The sequence below is a fragment of the Neodiprion lecontei genome, chromosome 6 (genome assembly GCF_021901455.1).
Source record: "Neodiprion lecontei isolate iyNeoLeco1 chromosome 6, iyNeoLeco1.1, whole genome shotgun sequence".
Taxonomy (NCBI): Eukaryota; Metazoa; Arthropoda; class Insecta; order Hymenoptera; family Diprionidae; genus Neodiprion; species Neodiprion lecontei.
The window spans coordinates 29,111,811-29,129,532 of NC_060265.1; the positions used below are offsets into that span (position 1 = coordinate 29,111,811).

Below are 17,722 nucleotides of genomic sequence, written 5' to 3' on the forward strand. Positions count from 1 at the left end.
AGACTTACGGCATGGTAGTTGGAACGGTGCATGGACGCGCTCGGTGAGAAGATCCGCCGACACCTTCCAATTCCAGAATCACCTACGTTCCGGAGAATTTTTACGATTATTATAATAACCCGCGTATATCTTCTCCATCCAGGCATATTACACGTCCGCGTATACGTGCGCATGTATGTCACGTGTGTGACGAAATTTAATCGGCATGGAAAAGATGGCGCGAAGAGAAATTGAAGATAAGAATCAGGAACGGAGACGATGGCTCATATTTTTACGCCATTGGACCAAGGCTTGTGCAAATACGTTAAATTGGTTCGCTTCGGTTATAAATAATTCAACTTGACTCCAGGTATAATAAATACCCTTTAAGGCTTGTTAGTATCTTCGCTTTCCGGTAACGGTAAAAAACTGAAATATGGTTCAATTCTACATAACAAATAACGTCAATGGACGGTGAGAGGCACGGCGCGATACATCACGTCGTTCGTTGCAAGCACTGCGATTGTCTCTTCGGCCGTAAACGTAATCCGTGTAGAGTTGAACCAAATTTCAGTTTCGAACCGATAGTACCGGAAGCGAAGACTGACGTTAACGAACATCGCTGTACGCATCGCGGTGTTTCTGAACCACTGTACTCTGCTTAAACCAACGGTACAAACTTGCGGGTGAATAAAGAGAGTAAACTATCATGCGGTGTGTTACTTTTTGGTATTTTTATCGTTGAACCAAGACGCGATGTAAGAATTTCAATTTTCTTAAGCGAACATTCCGCCACCTCTGTCGTTGCGATGATACAAAAAGAGACCGTAAACCCTGCGGAGGAATGGGCGGACCTCGGTTGTCGTGTGGTACCCAGTTGATGCGCGTTTCGCGTTTCTTCTTATACGAGTTTCGGACAAGGAGGGAAGCTGACTTGGCGTGGAGTATACATGTACCTACGTTCGAGAAATCGAAGAGCAGCGAGAAGTGAAAGAGGCGGAGATAAAGACAGAGAGAGAAAGAGAGAGAGAGAGAGAGAATGCGCCGCGGCGTCATAGGGACGCTTTAAAGTGTAATTCCCTGTTATTATATGGCCGCTCTCGCGCGACTCGTACGGCGTATACGCGCATCTAATAAATAAAATGGAGGCGAAGAGGTCAAGAGGTAAGCCGGGAAACCCATCGCGGGAACGAGCCGAGTTCCGATTATCCCAACGTTCGATTGGACGCAGCCGTGTCGCTTGAAAATTTTAATCGCGGCAACGTTCCGATCGGCCAAAGAAGTCGCGAAATTATATAAATGCTCGTCCTTGACGAAGAGGGGCGGGAATGTGGCGCACGACCAGTTTCGTTCACGGCGATATCGTGCATTCCAATCGATGGAATTCTGCGAGGAGAAGCATCCAGTCGACAGTAAAGTGTTGAGCCGATTCCGTCCGACGCGCAAGGCACGCCTAATAGTTTATGCTCGTGAGAATAGCGCGGCCACGGAGGAATTTCCGTCCCTCTCCACCCTCTAATGTCGCAAACTTTATTCAGCTTATCATTTTTATATCGGCACCGAACGCCGAGAAGTGACGCCCCTTTTTAGGGCCCGCAGACGTCACGCGATTTGCATACGAAGCCTGGCGCCGAAAGCACGCGGAGGAAAGGAACGAGGCGAGGGGTTCGACGCGCGGCGAGAAAGACGAGTCGGATTGATTTAGGATCTTCGATATCCGCACCTACTCATCCTCGAGGAAGTCGGGGGAGCCGAGTTCACCCGGTTCATCCAGGATGGATGGATCGCCCGGCCGCCGTGAGCGGGGGCGAGTGTTTTGATACCGGGACCGAAATCAATCACCGATGGAGCGGAGGCACGCGGCGGGTGCAGCCAGAGGTCAGCGAGTCGAGAGAATCGGGAGAGAAGAGAGGAAGAAACACATCGGTCCGGAGGACTTTGATGTATGTCGACAAGCGGCGAAGCTCCCGACCGAAGCCTCGGCTTAACTGCGTTTCGAGATCTGACTTCGTGACGAAATCCTCTCTAGCTTGTCAAGAACTTGTTTCAAGCTTCTTCGCGACTCCGCCACCTGGACGATTTTCGCCTCCGACGGGGTTACTTTACGATTATCGCGTGGAGCTTTCTCACGGAGGCAGGAAGGACGCGAGACAGGTCGAAGTAAGACCGTTACGCGGTAACAGGATTAGCCGGACGATGAACATTCGGGAAAACTCGATCCCGTGGTAAATTGAATGGTAAGCCGGTGATCGTTGCGAGTCCTCCACCCCGTATCGCAAGACCCGATCTCACCCTAATTGTAACAAATTGTCGGACAACAGTGTCGACTTTGTGGAACGGCTCCATTGGAATCGGATCTCCGGTCGTCTCTCTCCGGCCGGGAAGAAGAAATCGAGTCGTTTTCTGTTTTACAGGAAAAGGAGCGATCGACCGACGCGCGGGATGAAGTCGTGGGCCGGCCAAAGAGCAGAGAGAGAGAGGAACGCGTCGGACGGCCACTAAATTAATAAGTAGTAAACGACAGTCAGACAAAGGCCGCGCGTCACGCGTCGCTCCGTGAGTGAGCAATATTTCAGTTTTTCGGGTAAAGGAACACGAGAGTGGAATCGTCATTTTTAGTAGAACCAGAATTACGACCACCTCCGAGACGCTATTGCGACGATAGTTATCTCGGACGGATGGGACCCGCCACCCGACCGCCGCCTCACCTCGCTGTGATCAGCGTCCATTCAGCTCCGGATTTCAGCCCGACTCGGGCGTCCGGAGGGAATTTATTAACCAACGCCACGGAGTGCAGGGCCTCTCGTACCCACCGTCACCTTTCAAGGCTTGCTGCCCCTCCCAGGCCCCCGGGCGTTACTCTTCCTCCGATATCTTTACCCGAAGAGCGTATAACCCGCTTCTCACACTTTCTTCGTCGCATCGCATCGCGGATGATTTTTTTCTCGAGTAGCCGGGCGGTAGCCGCGCGTTCGTCGCAACTGTTCAACCGTTCATTTTTCGCGCCTATTGCAGACGCAAATTGCCCCCGAGCAAACGCGCGTTCCACTCGAGCGATAACGAGGTGACGGGGCGAGAAACGGGGCCTTAAACCGAATCAATGATAATATTTCAAGCGGGGCTGCCGCCTCGATGCACGTGCCCTCTCAGCCGGCTCGCGAGGGAGGCGGAAAGGGAGTCTCTTCTTTTCTGGTGTAGGTACGCGCCTTTACGAGCGAGCCGATCCTATCTCGGTCATAATCCCTCGACGCTGACAGACCGACTTAATTCCACGACCGTTTCGTCCAAACTCTATTTAAACGGACTCGCGAAAAGTCAGCGTAAATAACTGCCCCGTCTCGGGCTTAAGGCTCGCCTTACACTCGTTAAGGAGGCGTTAAGCTCTCGTTAGGATTCCCATAAATACCCGCTCGGCAGATCTTCGCCATTCGTTGATTCCACCAGCAATGAACAACAGGTTGCTACATGCTGCCGGAAATTGATAAAACACTTCGCATTCGCCTTGTTTTCACGCTTCGAGACTCCGACTATACGCACCGGATGAGAGGTGGTGCATGGAGACGGACTCGGGATTGAGACTCGAGTTTTGGAAAGGCGTGAACCACGGTGACTTAGGGTCCACCTTGGTTATTTATTTGCTATTGCCTGATTTGACGCTCTTTCTTACGTATATACCCGATGTTATACGCACAGGCGGTAAATTAATTAAGCCAAGGTAGGCGTTGTTAATTTATGCACTCTCGTGCCTTGGGGATCGATTTCGGTTTTCTGTTTTTATTTTTTGTTTATTCGTTTATTTTTATTTTCATTTTTATTTCTCTCGCAGCACAGCGCACGTGGGAACAGTTTCTCATTCCCTCGACGATCATCCCGCGACAATCTCTGACCTATGAGACGTTTCTCGGTTCGCTTTTGACCGGGCCAAAAAGAGAGAGTCGTGCACGCGACGACGTGGTGGGAGGATAATTAAGTGGAATAGACAGCTGCAGTTCATCAGATCCGTTGCGAATTTCAAGCCTACAGGCGTCAAGCCGCCGCTCTCGCGTTTCGTCATTCATAGGTATAATAGGTACAAACAAAATTCCATCTTATTTTTACTTCCAAGTAGATGCTTCGTCTGCGATGATAAAGAGGCGGCAAAGTCGTGAGCTGATAAATTTGTCGCACCTTGACCCAAAATCCTAGAGCGTTCTACAATCGCGGGTAAAAATTAGGAGCGATTACAGTCTCGAGGTTTGTTGCGGGGTCACGCGAGGTCGGCGAAAGAGGTCGAGACGCGGCGCAGATCGGTTTGCGCGATTAAGCGATCCTCGACACCCGGAGGAACGCCGCCTCCTCGGCTTCGTCCTGGGCGTCGAGACACGGATTCGGGATTCGGTAGTCCTGTCCCGGCACAAGCGCGCTCCTGTAACCCGATACCGGGCGATATCCATTACTCGAGCTGCACCGGGGAGGAGGGTGCGGGCGAAAACCGGAGGATATGACAAGCTCACCCCGTGCGCTTCGTGGGCGACCCTCGTCCTCCTTCTTTCGGATGAAATTTAACACCATCGAGGAGGAGAACTGCGATTCCCGTTGTCTCGGCACGTCGCTCGTTACCTGCGAGCAAAAATTTCGCCGAATTCGTTGCCCCTCGTGATATTTTCACAGTTTCTCCCGTGGAACGAGCATATAATTCGGTTGCGGAGGCCCCCGATTTTGTTCTAACTCGATCTCGAAACCCTTTTCGAAAGATAAACCGCTCCCGTAACTTTCTCATGTCTACGATTCCGTGTCGCATTATCACCGAAGGCCGCTTGTTTACGAGCAGCGGCTCAAGACAACCGCGGATGCGTCGCTGCAGTCTCATCGTCTCGTTTATCAGAATGGGGAAAGTGTTTTTAAAACAAATTCAACCGCCGGCCTGATCGAGTAAAAGTCTTGTTTGGTCAATGGCTGGAACCCGATGAGTTTGCCCCATTTTAACGACGTATCATGCGTACAGTCCATTAAAAAAAGCGGTGAAACGGATGACTGAAGGAATAAAGGTTTAAGGATTCAGTTACCGAATCAATTTTTCAAACAATTGGAAATGTGATTTTTCATTCCAATAGTTCCATAATCAACAATCCGAGACTATTACACTGTCGAGTACCGCTCGTTGAGGCCAAGTTCGTAAATTTCCATCAAGTCTTCTCCATGAAAATTAGTGTTTTTTTTCAATCAATTTATCTATATTCAAAGGTATGGTTTAAACCTAGTTCAACGCGACTAATTGACCTCAGCTACACTCGTTCAATTAGCTTTATTTCGTAACTCTTTCGTTCGAGAAATATTTTGAACGGACTGTATACCCGATACATCCTCAACTCTGTCCGTTTTAAGAAATTCAACGGTATGGTTGTCTTCTGGACCCGACCGGTCGTACATCGTTTAACTAGAGTAATGAAAATGTAAAGGATATCCTCGCTAGGCAGTGACGAAAAAAATGTCCAGGGCCTTTACGACCATAATGAGTTACCACCTCGAAACCCAAAGAACTAGGCATGAAAACGAGCTAACGTGAGGGGAAGACGACTCGAGTCCCGATCGAAGGGTGTTTCGGCAGGAGAGGGTGAAGGATGGACCTTTGTTCCAGCCACGGCATTGTCGTGGAAGTGGACGCGTTCGGTGCGGGGGTATGCGGGAGGATTGTCCGAGTTTCGAAGTTCCGAGAGGACATCGAACTCGCGGAGGATGGGTCCGGGTGTTTTCGCATACCCAGGGTGTGCAAACATTTGTCTAAATTTGCGAGATCGAGTGGGGAATCGATAACAAGTGGTTTCAACCTGGAAGGAGGTCAGTAGTCAGGCTGCGGACGCTGCAGAGCCGAACGGAGGACCGGTTTGCAGGAGATTCGGCAGGCGAAGAAGGAGCGACGCCGCGTCGCCTATTTGCGTAGCAGGCATAGAGTGTCTGTGCAAACAATTTTCGCCATCCCCGTTGCGGGACGGCGAGGGTGTCAGGACGCGGCGAGGACACGCGTTGCGAGGAAAAGGAGCGGGCAACGCGCGGAGAATGTTTGGAGACGATGTTGACACGGACGTGAAAATTTAAAAATACAACGGTGCGCGGGTAGCCGGCCACCGAGTGCCGGAGAGTGAGTAGCTTGTACATACGTCTACACGTATACAAATACGCGCGGGGAAAACGCGTCGGTGAGTTTCCGTCCGTCTTGGCTGTGGTGCACCTCGTGTCTCGGTATTGGTGTATCATGCGCAAGGTGATCGTAAGTTTTCGAGTCCGCGGAGGCGAAGCAGCAGCAACAGCAGCAACAGCAGCCAGCAGCACACGGGTGAAAACTTGTTCCCACTACACCGAGCACACGTCTGACTTACGAAACCCGAGGACATAATTATTGATATTAATTTGAATATTCCTATTTATGTTATTTTTTATTAATTTTCTTCCCGACTTCTTGTCGCTCCTTTTTCATTTACGTTTCTTGTTTTTTTTTTCTCATCTCCACTTTATACGTTTTATATGGGTGTACACCTCTGCCGCGGCATGGCAGTGACATTCCGGCAGCGGTTCTTCTCCCTTTACTCAATATCTTCAAACCGTATACGTGCCACGTTATCCGTGGCTCGATATTAATCGTCGATTTAGAACTCGTTCGCGGACGCCCAACGATATGATGCGCGCGCTACTTGAGCGTCGCTTCATCCATCTAGTGTTGCAAGCCACGCTCCACGCCCACGGAACAGCTCCAGGTGCGTACGCTGCCGCTCTGTTTCGGTACACCGAGGAGAAGACCAGACTCGGACAATCACCATGCAAGTGGTACCTGCTCTCCTAATTAATTGGATTCCAAAAGTGCAGCCGGTTAATGTACGATAATGTTTGATAATCGATAATTCGCGTTTTAGAAAATCGTAGTACCAAGGATCATTGTCTACTCGTCAAAAACAAGGTCGTCCAAATATTTGTTTCGTATATTTTTCCAAACGGTTTCATTCCGAGCGATTAACCACTTTTGCAATCGGATGCGCAGTTTACAACAAGTGTTTCGAAGTCACTCAACCAAGTACTTCAATTTGACGAATATATAAGCACGTTCCGCGTAACTTGAAATTCATTGTGATACAATTCGCTGTTTCCAAAACCTCCCAATAGCCACAACTGTTAATGACGATTGCGGTGAGAAGCCGCGGTCAATCCGTTCTCCACGATGCTGGTACCTCGTGCGAAATGAAACATGAATCTAGATCCCGAAGCAGGGCCGACACCTGTGCTCTAGTCAGGGTGTAGACGAGGAGAAGGGGCCGCGGGAGGCGTAACACGCACCAGAGATGGTGCATCGTACGGCAAAGGTGAGAACGGAATGCGTCGGTTTGTGCTCATTAGCTTTCGTCGAGCGAGTTCAATCAGATTACGAGGGCCGCGACGACGTGCGTCTGGGCAGAGTTGGCCGGTTGTTTGGTCGGGTCCGCGCAGCAGCCTCACCTCACCTATGGTAAGTATTTTATCTACCGGTCACCGATCAAAACGCATCGGGATGATTTTATTATTTGGCGCCTCGGAGCTCGGTGCGAGCCGGTTGTCATTGCTCATGGTCTCTCATTCCTCCCAGCTCCGGGACCCGAAGGCAGCTGGCCTCGTTTTTACGATGAATTAATGGAGTCGCACCCCGAGCTGCCCGGCGCCAGGGTGCAGCGTAACCTGGAGTACCTTTGTAGCGGGGCAAGGCGTAGAGCTTGCGTGTGCAGCACAATATCACAGCGGCATAGCGGCAGTAACCGACGCTGAGAATTAGCCTTAGGCAGCCATAAACCATCCGGGATGCTTTTACGGCCTGTGTTGTGGTCTTACTCGTAATACTCTTCGTTCCATATCGAGCCCGAACAAGGGCGTGGTGATGGACGCGGAATAAAATAGAGAAAGACGTAAAAGGAGTAGCCGGCCGCGGCCTCGGCCCCATGAAATCAGCTCCGGATCTTCGCAGGTTGATCAATTATGTCTTGTATATATACGTATGTGTATATGCCGGATTTAATAGACAAGTCACGACGGCGGGAGAGAGGGAGGAGAGCTGATTCCGAACCATAAAAAATATATCCCAACGAGGGAACTTCCATCTCTCGCTTTAACGTCAGCCACTGAATTATTCACTGGTTAGAATTACTGCCACGGGATGACTCGGTTCAAATCGTTAAATACCTACAACGAACGGCACAGTCAGCCTGGCTCGAAATATGTATACCGAAGTGAATATGACGAGGTGGGATAGAAGTTGGGAAAAGCCTTAAAGAGGAAAGGTGGCGCCCCTCCCTCGTCCCGATTTGACAATGTCGAAATCGCCTAATTACCTCACGCGACCAATTACACTGGAACGACGAGACGCGGTCATGGGAGATGATTGTGAGAACCGATATACGCAAGGAACCAAAACACACGCGTGATAAAGAAAAAGTAAAATAAGAAATACAAGATGAAAAAAAATAATAAATATATCCTCTGAAATATTTATCGCTCGGAATAACTGCGGAAGAACTCGGTATAAATCGTTAAAGATGAACGAGGAGACAGGTTCGAGAGTCTCGCCCAACAGGCTGCACCAGCCAAACCAGCCCACAATCCACATACTAGGCACCATTGACCAACACCAGGCCGAAGCACGACTCCGTCTCTTTGCCGAACCGCTCTTCTTGTATGTCAAATTGGTGCGTCGTCGTCGTCGTCGTCGTCGTCGTGAGGAACGGAGACCGTGAGTTGCACTCCGGAGACGGGGACCGAGTATCGGGAGAATAAGTGAGAACCGATCAATCGCTGCCGAGTGACGCTATCGCTGGCATCAGCCCGGCGACAAGTGCAGCCCATCCCGACGCCTCGACGATCCGAATTGCCCCTCGGGGGACGTGAGCCTCGCGACCGGCGCTATGCGATACGCACACGTGTTCTACGCGGTACCGGTCCACCACTCCGAGGCGTTCGGTTCCAGGGTGATCCAGGGTCGCCTCGAGGGGGGCCCGAGGTCAGAACCCGAAGATATAATTGAAGGGGGTCCATAGGTTTGTTTGAAGAGTGGTTTTTTAATCGACCCGCGACACCTGCCACATCTATAAGAATATTGTGAAAGTTCAACTGGGACTTTACGATCGTCAAATATGCGTACGAAACGCGTAAGAAAGGGACTTACACTCCCGTTGCTTTGACGCACGGAAGGTTATTACGAGAAAAGGGCTTACTCAATTATGATGCATCGACTGCGCGGTAATGCTTTCCATTTCCTCCAACGATTGAAAATTTACACTCGCAATAGGGGTTTGACTCGAATAATGGCCTGTCGTTGTGCTTGTCCAGCGACAAGCCACGGTTCTGACACAAAGCGACATCGACTCCACGAAAAGAAGATAAAAAAGAAAAGGAAAGGTGAGGACATAAACAACATTTTCCGTAACTCGTAGTTCTTCCTCGAAGAGTTCGAAGTGTGACAACCGGTTGTGTGACGATGCGAGAAGAAAAGGACGCCAATGGAGAAGCGGAGGACCATTTGAAGTGGCCATTACTCGATGCTATGTTGCTAGGATAAATCTATCGATGCACTTGTATCGGTACATTTAGTTTGATCTACGGCATATTCGCGGCCAATTTTATACTAGACAACATGGATAGGCCTCCCACCGAAATGGCTAACTGCGGTAGCCAAGTTGTCGAAACAATGCGATGCATTGTAGGCTCGCGAAAGACGCCGCGCTACTTTTTCCTTTATTTATATTATTGGCAGCAAAAGTCGTAAAAGTATCCTCCATCCTTCCGGAGGGCTCGCTTTAACCTCGGTTGTCTCTCCTCCCATAGACGCGCTGTTTTCCAACCACCTCCACGGTTCGGGGTCAATGCTCGGAGCATCGGAAGCGTGTCCAGGGTGGCGCGCGATCTTCTTATACCGCCCCTAGAACCGAGCTGGGTAATTTTCGGTCAACCCTGGTACCGCGGGTCCAATTAGAGACGGCCGCACCGTGGCCCGGGATAAGTTTGGCGAAAATAAAACTCGGCAGACGCCGAGTCTGGTACCAGACGGATTAATGCAAAGGTGCCTCAGACCTAACAAGCGAATCATCTTTCCGAGATATATTATGTCGCTTCACGGGTGGTTAAGCCTGGAGAGTGGCTACCTACCAAGAGCTCGACAGTGGTTGAGAAGCTCGAGAGAAAGGAGGACGGAACGAGGAGACGAGGGCGAGATTCATCTCGGCGAGTCAAGATCCAGGGAGAGGGGATGATGCTGCTGCTGCTGCTGTGGCGACGAGGACGTCGGCGTGCCTCTTCGGTAATGCCTTGTAAGCCGCACTAATCTCCTTGCCTCTTATTCTTACCTCTTTACCTCCGCGTAAAACTTTCTCCCTCTCCCTCTCTCTATCTCTCTCTTCTGATTTACCGAGATGTTTTCATTGTCTCTGTTCCCCGGACTATATACCCATACTCGTGATGATAACAATCTCGCCGACTCTTTTTGGTTCTCCTTCACGTCTACTCGCCTTCATCCGGCTCTCAGGCTCCAGCCGGGTTTTTACAACCGGGAACGACTCGCTAGGCGGATAGATATGCGCGTAGTTGCGATGGCAAAAATTACCCGAAGCACGATCACCGCGGCTGCCGTTGGCCGAGATTGGATCGGGAATTTCCCACAGAGAGCACGAATAACCGGAATCGCCTGCTGCAGTTTCTGCGGAAATAAACTTGGAAAATTTATGAAGCCCGGGCGCAGGGAAAAGGGTGCGGAAAATTAGCAGTCCCTCATCTCAGCGGCAATTAACTGATTATCCTTTCAGGGAAACTGACCCATTTTAAGGTGAACAAAGTATTACAATAACGAGTTTCGTCGTCGACAACACTGCAGCGGAGCGCCGAATAAAGCCGGGGGTGACAAATTTCCCGGGTAAACGAAAGAGAGTGAACCGTGGACCCATGGAAAGAGGTGGGCCGGAATAAAGCTCTGTCCTTAATTGGAACAGTGGTTTAGTGAGCCGGGTGTAAACAGGAGCTTAGCGCGAGGGACGTGCCGCTGTCGACTTACAATTAGTACCAGATGTTGACGAGCCCGCACCCGGGTCCAGGAAACCCCGAGACTCCGCAGGCGGCTGTACGTTCGCCCCATTATATTTTGTCAGGGATAAAAGTGATTCTCGATCGACAAAAACCCCTTTCGAAATGCAGACTTGACGCTGTTTCAATGCACCATTAAAAGCCCTGTCGCTCCGGGCGATGGCTGCGAACCCCGGGGTCAAATGCCCGCGTAATGATCAACCGATTATCAGATATTTCCACACAAAGAGGGGAGCGTCTACAGTGATTGCCGCCTCGAGCCTCGGCGACATTGTTGCCTGAGTCTGAGGTGCCAAATGCACCTGTAGCTTGTTAGCGTCCGTTGTAATGCCTCGCAATTTGCATTCTAATTCGTTCCTCGGAGTCGTTCGTGTTGAAGAAGAAGAGGGTACATTAACGAAAATGCACATTCCGCGGTGCCCTTTGGCATTCCTCGAAGAAGTTTGCGGTTCGCGAAGTTCCTTTCGCTTACCAATCGCGGGCTGAAAGGCAGACGGGTACCTTGCAGTTCGAGTTAAAGTAGAATACGAAGTAAAAGGAGGTGCAGTGACCCCGGTTCGGCGTTGCGTTCAGTGCTCGATAAATCGGGCAATCAGGAGGGATCCACGCTCGGATAAACTTTAAGCATTTTACGTGATTAAAGTTTTCCTACATGCGGACAAGTTTTCCTTTCGGCGTACGGCGGCGACTCGATTCTACCGGCAGAAAAATATGCGACACTCCCACTCGCCCGGCACTTCTACCAAAGCGATAGATACCCCCCCACCCATCCGAACCGAACGGACCGACTTTATCGAGTTCGACCCGCCGTCAGGACAAATCGCCCAAGTTTTAAGTATTTTCAAAAAGAATTCCACCCGCGAAAATACGCCGGTATACCTAGACGTACCAAATACCTATGGGGACATGGGGGTATAAGGTACCTTCGAGGCAATAAAATATGTCTGCATGGATGCGTTTACGGATGGACGGACTGACTCACCGAAAGGGTGTGGTGGGGGAATAACTTTCAAGGGGTTGCATTGCACTTGTAGATATTTGTACGTCCGTGGACCGGCAGAGGAAAAGCTTCCACCCCTCTTTGCGGATCACGTTGAACCCGGTTTAATCGCAAGTATCAAATTGAAAATAACAGTTAACCGACTTGAACGCGGTATTTCACAGTTGTAGAAAGGTTACGAAAATTGGAAGGAGCTTGAGAAGAATTTGAGAACAGGAAGGTAACGCTGCGATCACCATTAGTTTCTCACGTCCAACGATGACGAGGTGATTCTGGAGCCTCTCATTATTCCGAAAGCTCGAAAATGGGATACCAAAAATTGCGCTAATCCCTTTAAAGTGAGATCTCTAGGGTCGAGGGGCGAAAGAGGGAGGAAAAGGCAGGTCCGTCTAACAGGTAGGTTACCCGGCGTCGGATCCACGCTGTCACGATGCACCCATGGAAACTTCAAAGAAGCAAAGAACAAAAGATTTCTTTTCCACTCAAGTTCTACAGGTGCTCCGCACCCCCTCCGTCACTCCCCCCCCCCCCCCCCCTCCCCCCGCCCTTGTCTCTTTCTCTCTCTTCAGTTCTCGCGGAGGTTTTCAGCGGTTTGGATAACCCTGCACGGACTCTAGGTGTTAAAGTAAACACCGAGAGCAGCCAGACTTTCTAACGTCATTCGAACGCCGACGGGCCCGCGGCTGCCGTTGCCGCTGGAGCGTTCCGAAATCTCCCGCGTTTCCTGAAAGGCAGTTTGGACAAAAAAGGTGAAAAGATTCCCGCGTCGCTACCCGTACCTGGAGGCTTAGTGCTCCTCCCGCAAGTTTCACCCCTGGAGGCAGCTGGTAGCGCAATGCCATTAGCACAACTCCTTTTCTATCGCGTTTGAATTTATCTCGGCTCGTGGAGTGGCGATCAGCTTCGACAGCGAGGGGACCGATAAGTCATTCTCTGATGTAGCCCGGCGGCGTTTGCGTTCACGGTGCTTCAAGTTTAGGTCTGCATGAATTATACGCCGGATTATGGGCCCTCAAATTGCCGTGCATTACAAGGAGTCGGTACCACGCTGGCCCGGCCGATGCGACGATGGTAGCGTTCCTGAACCACGGAAGCAGGCTTCTTTTACGACTGCCTACGTGACGGGGAATCACGGATCGACCGACGATTATCCTACGCCGATCAATGAACCGGGGTAAGCGGAGGGTTCGTTGGATTGCGGGATTTAAAACCCGCGAGTATTTCCCTGCCATGCATCGAAAGCAACTCCGTTTTTACCAAGCTTAAGGAGCAGCGGCTGCACCTCTTTAATCCTTGCTAAATATTCGTTTTATCGTTAACTCTGACAGCCTCCAATAGCAATATTGTGTAACTGTTTTCATTTTTTCAAGATTTACGAATGAAAAATCGGTGGAGCAAATCCCACCAGATTCACGGTTTGCGTCTGCTCACTTAACCCAACTCGAGTCGTATATTAATTTGAAAATTTATTACGCTTGTCATATCGCGAATATGCCGACGTAAAATTCCTCCTATTTTCAGCCGAAGGACAAAGTCTCGTGACGCATTTTTACCGTCTTATTTTCCTACTACGACTACCAACCTGCTTTTGTTTTATGTAGGTACCGAGAAAAGTATGATGGACTGAAATGTTTCTTAGCGCGTAGCTCTTACGCGAGACGCCCACCATTGCGGGCTACGAAATGTGCACGAAAATATAACCTGATGAATATTCAAAATTTTTACCGAATATACATGCAGTGGTGTATGAATAATTGGCTTATATCTTCAACGTCGTGTCAATGATTCCACACCAAATTTATACTCTGTCGGCTCCAGACAAACTGCTGGAATTTAATGGGACCGTCTATAGAATTGAGTTGTGAACCGCTACGGCGCTTTAAATACCGCCGATTTGAACCCAGAATGAGATTACCTATCGTTCTCAAATTTTATTTGTCGTCTAGCTTTAATTCACGAGAAACGTGAATCAACTATAGAAAAAATTGTAAGATTAGTCTTACACCGTTCGAGGATATGGATTCTATAAAACAAGCTCCCTGATCACTGATCAATCTTGGATGGTGTAACCGTTCACTCAATTGTCCAGTTTTATAAATCACCCGTCAAAAGATCGGAGGAGCAGGAATTATACCTACAGCTGTTTCTCTGTAATCAAACGGTTGTTTTTCCGCGCGGGCAGAGCTAAGCTTACACATCGATCGATTTTTCCCCATCCCAACTGCTTACGTAAAAGCATTCCGGAGCATTCTTGAGGTTGAATATTTTTCAACGAAGGAATGCAAATCTCGAGTGAATACACTCGACGTATTTATAGCCACGGTGGTGACACGGTACTGAGTTGAAAAAATTCAGCGCTTTCGCGATGAAGCTGAGGGAAAGAGAGAGAAGTAAGAAACAAGGAGAAAAAGAATTAGAATAAGAGGCGGATGAGGAAAAAGGACGAGCGAAGCGGAGGAGGTCCTCCGCGAGGACGCAACGACGGCGACGTAACCGCATTTGTCCTGTCGCGCGTCGTCGACGGAGCCGTCCTACGGTTGTCCACTTGTCCGATGAGCCGGGCTTCAAGCGACAAAAAGCAAGTGTCAAGTGGCCAACGACGCCGTACAACTGACGCCGGCGTCTTCTTGTAGGTGCGCGAGGATGAAAGTTATCTCTAAAAGTGTTACACTTTTTACAATTGTTTTTCTCCTAACATTTTTTGCTCCGATTAAAAAGAACATCCCTGCCGCTCGCCCCAATATCGTAACACTCAGAAACCGGAACTGATCCGCGGTACTTCGAAAGTATCTTAACCATCGGCGAACAGCACAAGTCAAAATGGGAAGGATGTCAAGAACGAATGCGTTCAACGAAGCTTTTCAGCACTGACCTTATAATGAACATGTGTATCCCGTGATCTCTGGATGGGCAGTCATTGGTCTCCGGCAGTGAAGGGAGACGAAGTCAGTTCCTGGAGGGTCCGGCTGCGGGATTCCTCGATTACGGAGGGTGAAAACGGCACGAAAACTACCCGGACACGTCGGCGTTAAAAAATTCGTTTCGCAAGGTGAACCGGCCTCGTGGTCTCGCGCGGGTCTCGTGGTCTCTCGTGGTCCCGTCACTCGGACGCTCGTATCTCGTGGCGGTGGTCGATAGCGCGGCGCTCTACTGACGTCGCGACGCCTCGCTGTGTCGTGCCGGCCCGTCGACGCTCCTGCCGCCCCCGACACCCCCGGCGTCCTCGACGCCCCCCACGGAATCCGGAACAACCCGGAAACTAACGAACACCCACACACGCGACCGACCAACCGACCGACCGACCGACGCCCGGCGCCAAACTACCCTTGCCTCTTTCCACCCCTTTCCGCCCCCCACCCTCAGACTACGGCCCACGCCACGCGCCACGAGCCGCGACGTCACCGTCGGCGGGGACTTTGAATTTCGGGGATGATTCACCCCCGAGTGATGTGAGAAACCAATTGACCAATTGACCGAATCGCGGAGCGTGCTCCGGTCTTCGCAATGACACCGAGTTTCTTGTGCGTGAGATCAGTGCGTACGCCTCGACAGTGCAGCGGTCCACGTGGGTCCCCCGCTCGCCTCTGCAGCGGGTCTGCGGCCACGTGCCAAATAACTGAGTTGGCACATGTAAACAGAATTGCCCGACAGCAACTGGCCCCTGGTATAATATTCCATTTCATCCTCCTTCGTCAAAACGTCGTCGAAACGAGCTGCTGAGCAAAGCTGCCCGTCTCGTCATAGTAAAACCCGTTCACTCACTCACTCACTCACCGGACAACGCACGATGTCTAATTCCGACCTCCTCGTATCTTTCTCTCGGTCTTTCCGCCTCTCTCACTCTCTCGAATTATCATTTTACTCACCGTGTTATCGTTCGCCGGATTGTCTGTCGTAAATTATACGCTGCAAAGTGGAAGCGAAAGAGCGGAGGAAAGAAATGGAATGAAAAGAACGAAAAAACAAGCTCGAACCAGTTTAAAGCCGCGAGATTAGAGGTCCCCCTGCTCCCTGTAACCGCGCTGAGTTCGAACGACTCGTGCCCGATGTTAATTGAACGACCGGAGCTGTTTGCTTGGCAGTGCAATTTTATATGCGTGTTAGCGGTTGCTTCTCCCTTCGAGGCCTTGTTTTCTTTAGCTTTATGTACAACGCCACCGCCGCGTCGACACCGAAGCGTCGAGTCTAGCGGGGCACTTGGCTTCCGTATAAGAACGCTTCAAATGGGAACACTTAACTCGCACCAGAAGCGAGGGGATAATGTCGCCGAACAAGTTGAGCAGTTTGTGTAAGAGACAAGCGGCGTTAAATGTCACGGGCGTTAGCGGACGGCTGATTGAATGATAAAAATAATGGGAGTATTTGTATAATATAATTGCGGGAGGGTAGCGTGAATGATATGCAAATGGAGTCGCAAATCGCTTCGGTGATAATTCGAGCGGGACCCGGGCCACCCGTCTAGCTCTTCTCCATTCCGTCGAATTAAAGGCCATGTCTATCACACTCTTGTAGATATCTATATGTATACAATACGTATATCGTGGTATTATTTCGACATTGAATCGAATTTTTTAAATAAATTCGTCCCAGGCCAACGCAGAGCTGATTTACGATTCGACTGATACCCGTGGACGCGTTTATTAATGCCCCGCTGTTAAAATATCACTCGTCAACGTGACTAATAAAATAGGATAAAAACAAACGAAAGAATAAAAAAAAAAATAATAATAATGCGTTATAATTAAGATCCCGCCGGAGCCTGGTGTCAAATGCACCTGGTAACGGTCTTAATCGCGTGTTTTTTGAATTGACCTACAACTTCTTTTTTGTCCTTATTTGTTTTATTTATTCACACTTGATGAATTCGCCGTGAAAGTCCTGAGAGTCTATAACGGATAAAGTGATTAAAATGAATCAACGTTATTAGATATAGCCGTAATGGGCGACATGGTTGATTTAATAAATTGATACTATTAAGTCGAGTGTATACGGCGTAAGCGTCTTCTTCGTTTTATTTATAATCTTGTATGGAAATGAAACAACAACGAATATATATGTAGAATACGATTTAAGCAGTTGCAGAGTAGAAAGCGTCAAGGTTGGTATTATAATAATTATTTATTGACCAAATCCCCTGAACTCTATCCTCCGATGCATGTACCCCTATACCTTATATCGCCGTAATGATATTCAATGCTATTTTTCATCGGTAGGTACCTCACCTATCTTTTTATGGGCTATAGATAAGGTGATATAACGAACCGTTCGGTATTTAGGTCCGAACATAAATGGATCTCGGAGTTTTTTTTAATTACTATCTAATTACTTAATTAACATGTCATTATAGAATATTAATAACGTAATAGATTATAGATTCGTAATGCCGAACATACTTCAAGAATATTTCATAACTTTTTAACCGGGCAAACCATCTCTTCTTACTTTTCCTTTTAATTAATCCTTTTCTTTCTACTCGGAGAACGCCACCCGTTCCCCGTCGATCCTGAAGATGAAAACTCCTCAAACTCAGACTGTACAGGGCGCTCTGAATAAAATATACGAGTACGATAATGATGGGAGGATATCGGGGAAAACTCGGAATTGGCACACCGCCAATCCTATTAAGGCATCACTGATTGGCACGGAATTCTTCGGTGGGTCGAGCACTCGGTTTCTATT

The 17,722-nt window shown here is 49.4% G+C and overlaps 1 protein-coding gene across 1 annotated transcript in view; it reads right to left on the reverse strand.

Annotated features, from left to right (window-relative positions):
- Window positions 1-15,164, reverse strand: part of LOC107224470 (fibroblast growth factor 17) — a 98,498-nt gene extending 83,334 nt beyond the window's left edge. The window contains exon 1 of the mRNA XM_046742950.1: window positions 14,916-15,164. Coding sequence (XP_046598906.1) covers window positions 14,916-14,929 — 14 coding nt within the window. The 5' untranslated portion in view covers window positions 14,930-15,164. The remainder of the gene's footprint in view (window positions 1-14,915) is intronic.
- Between the last annotated feature and the right edge of the window lie 2,558 nt (window positions 15,165-17,722).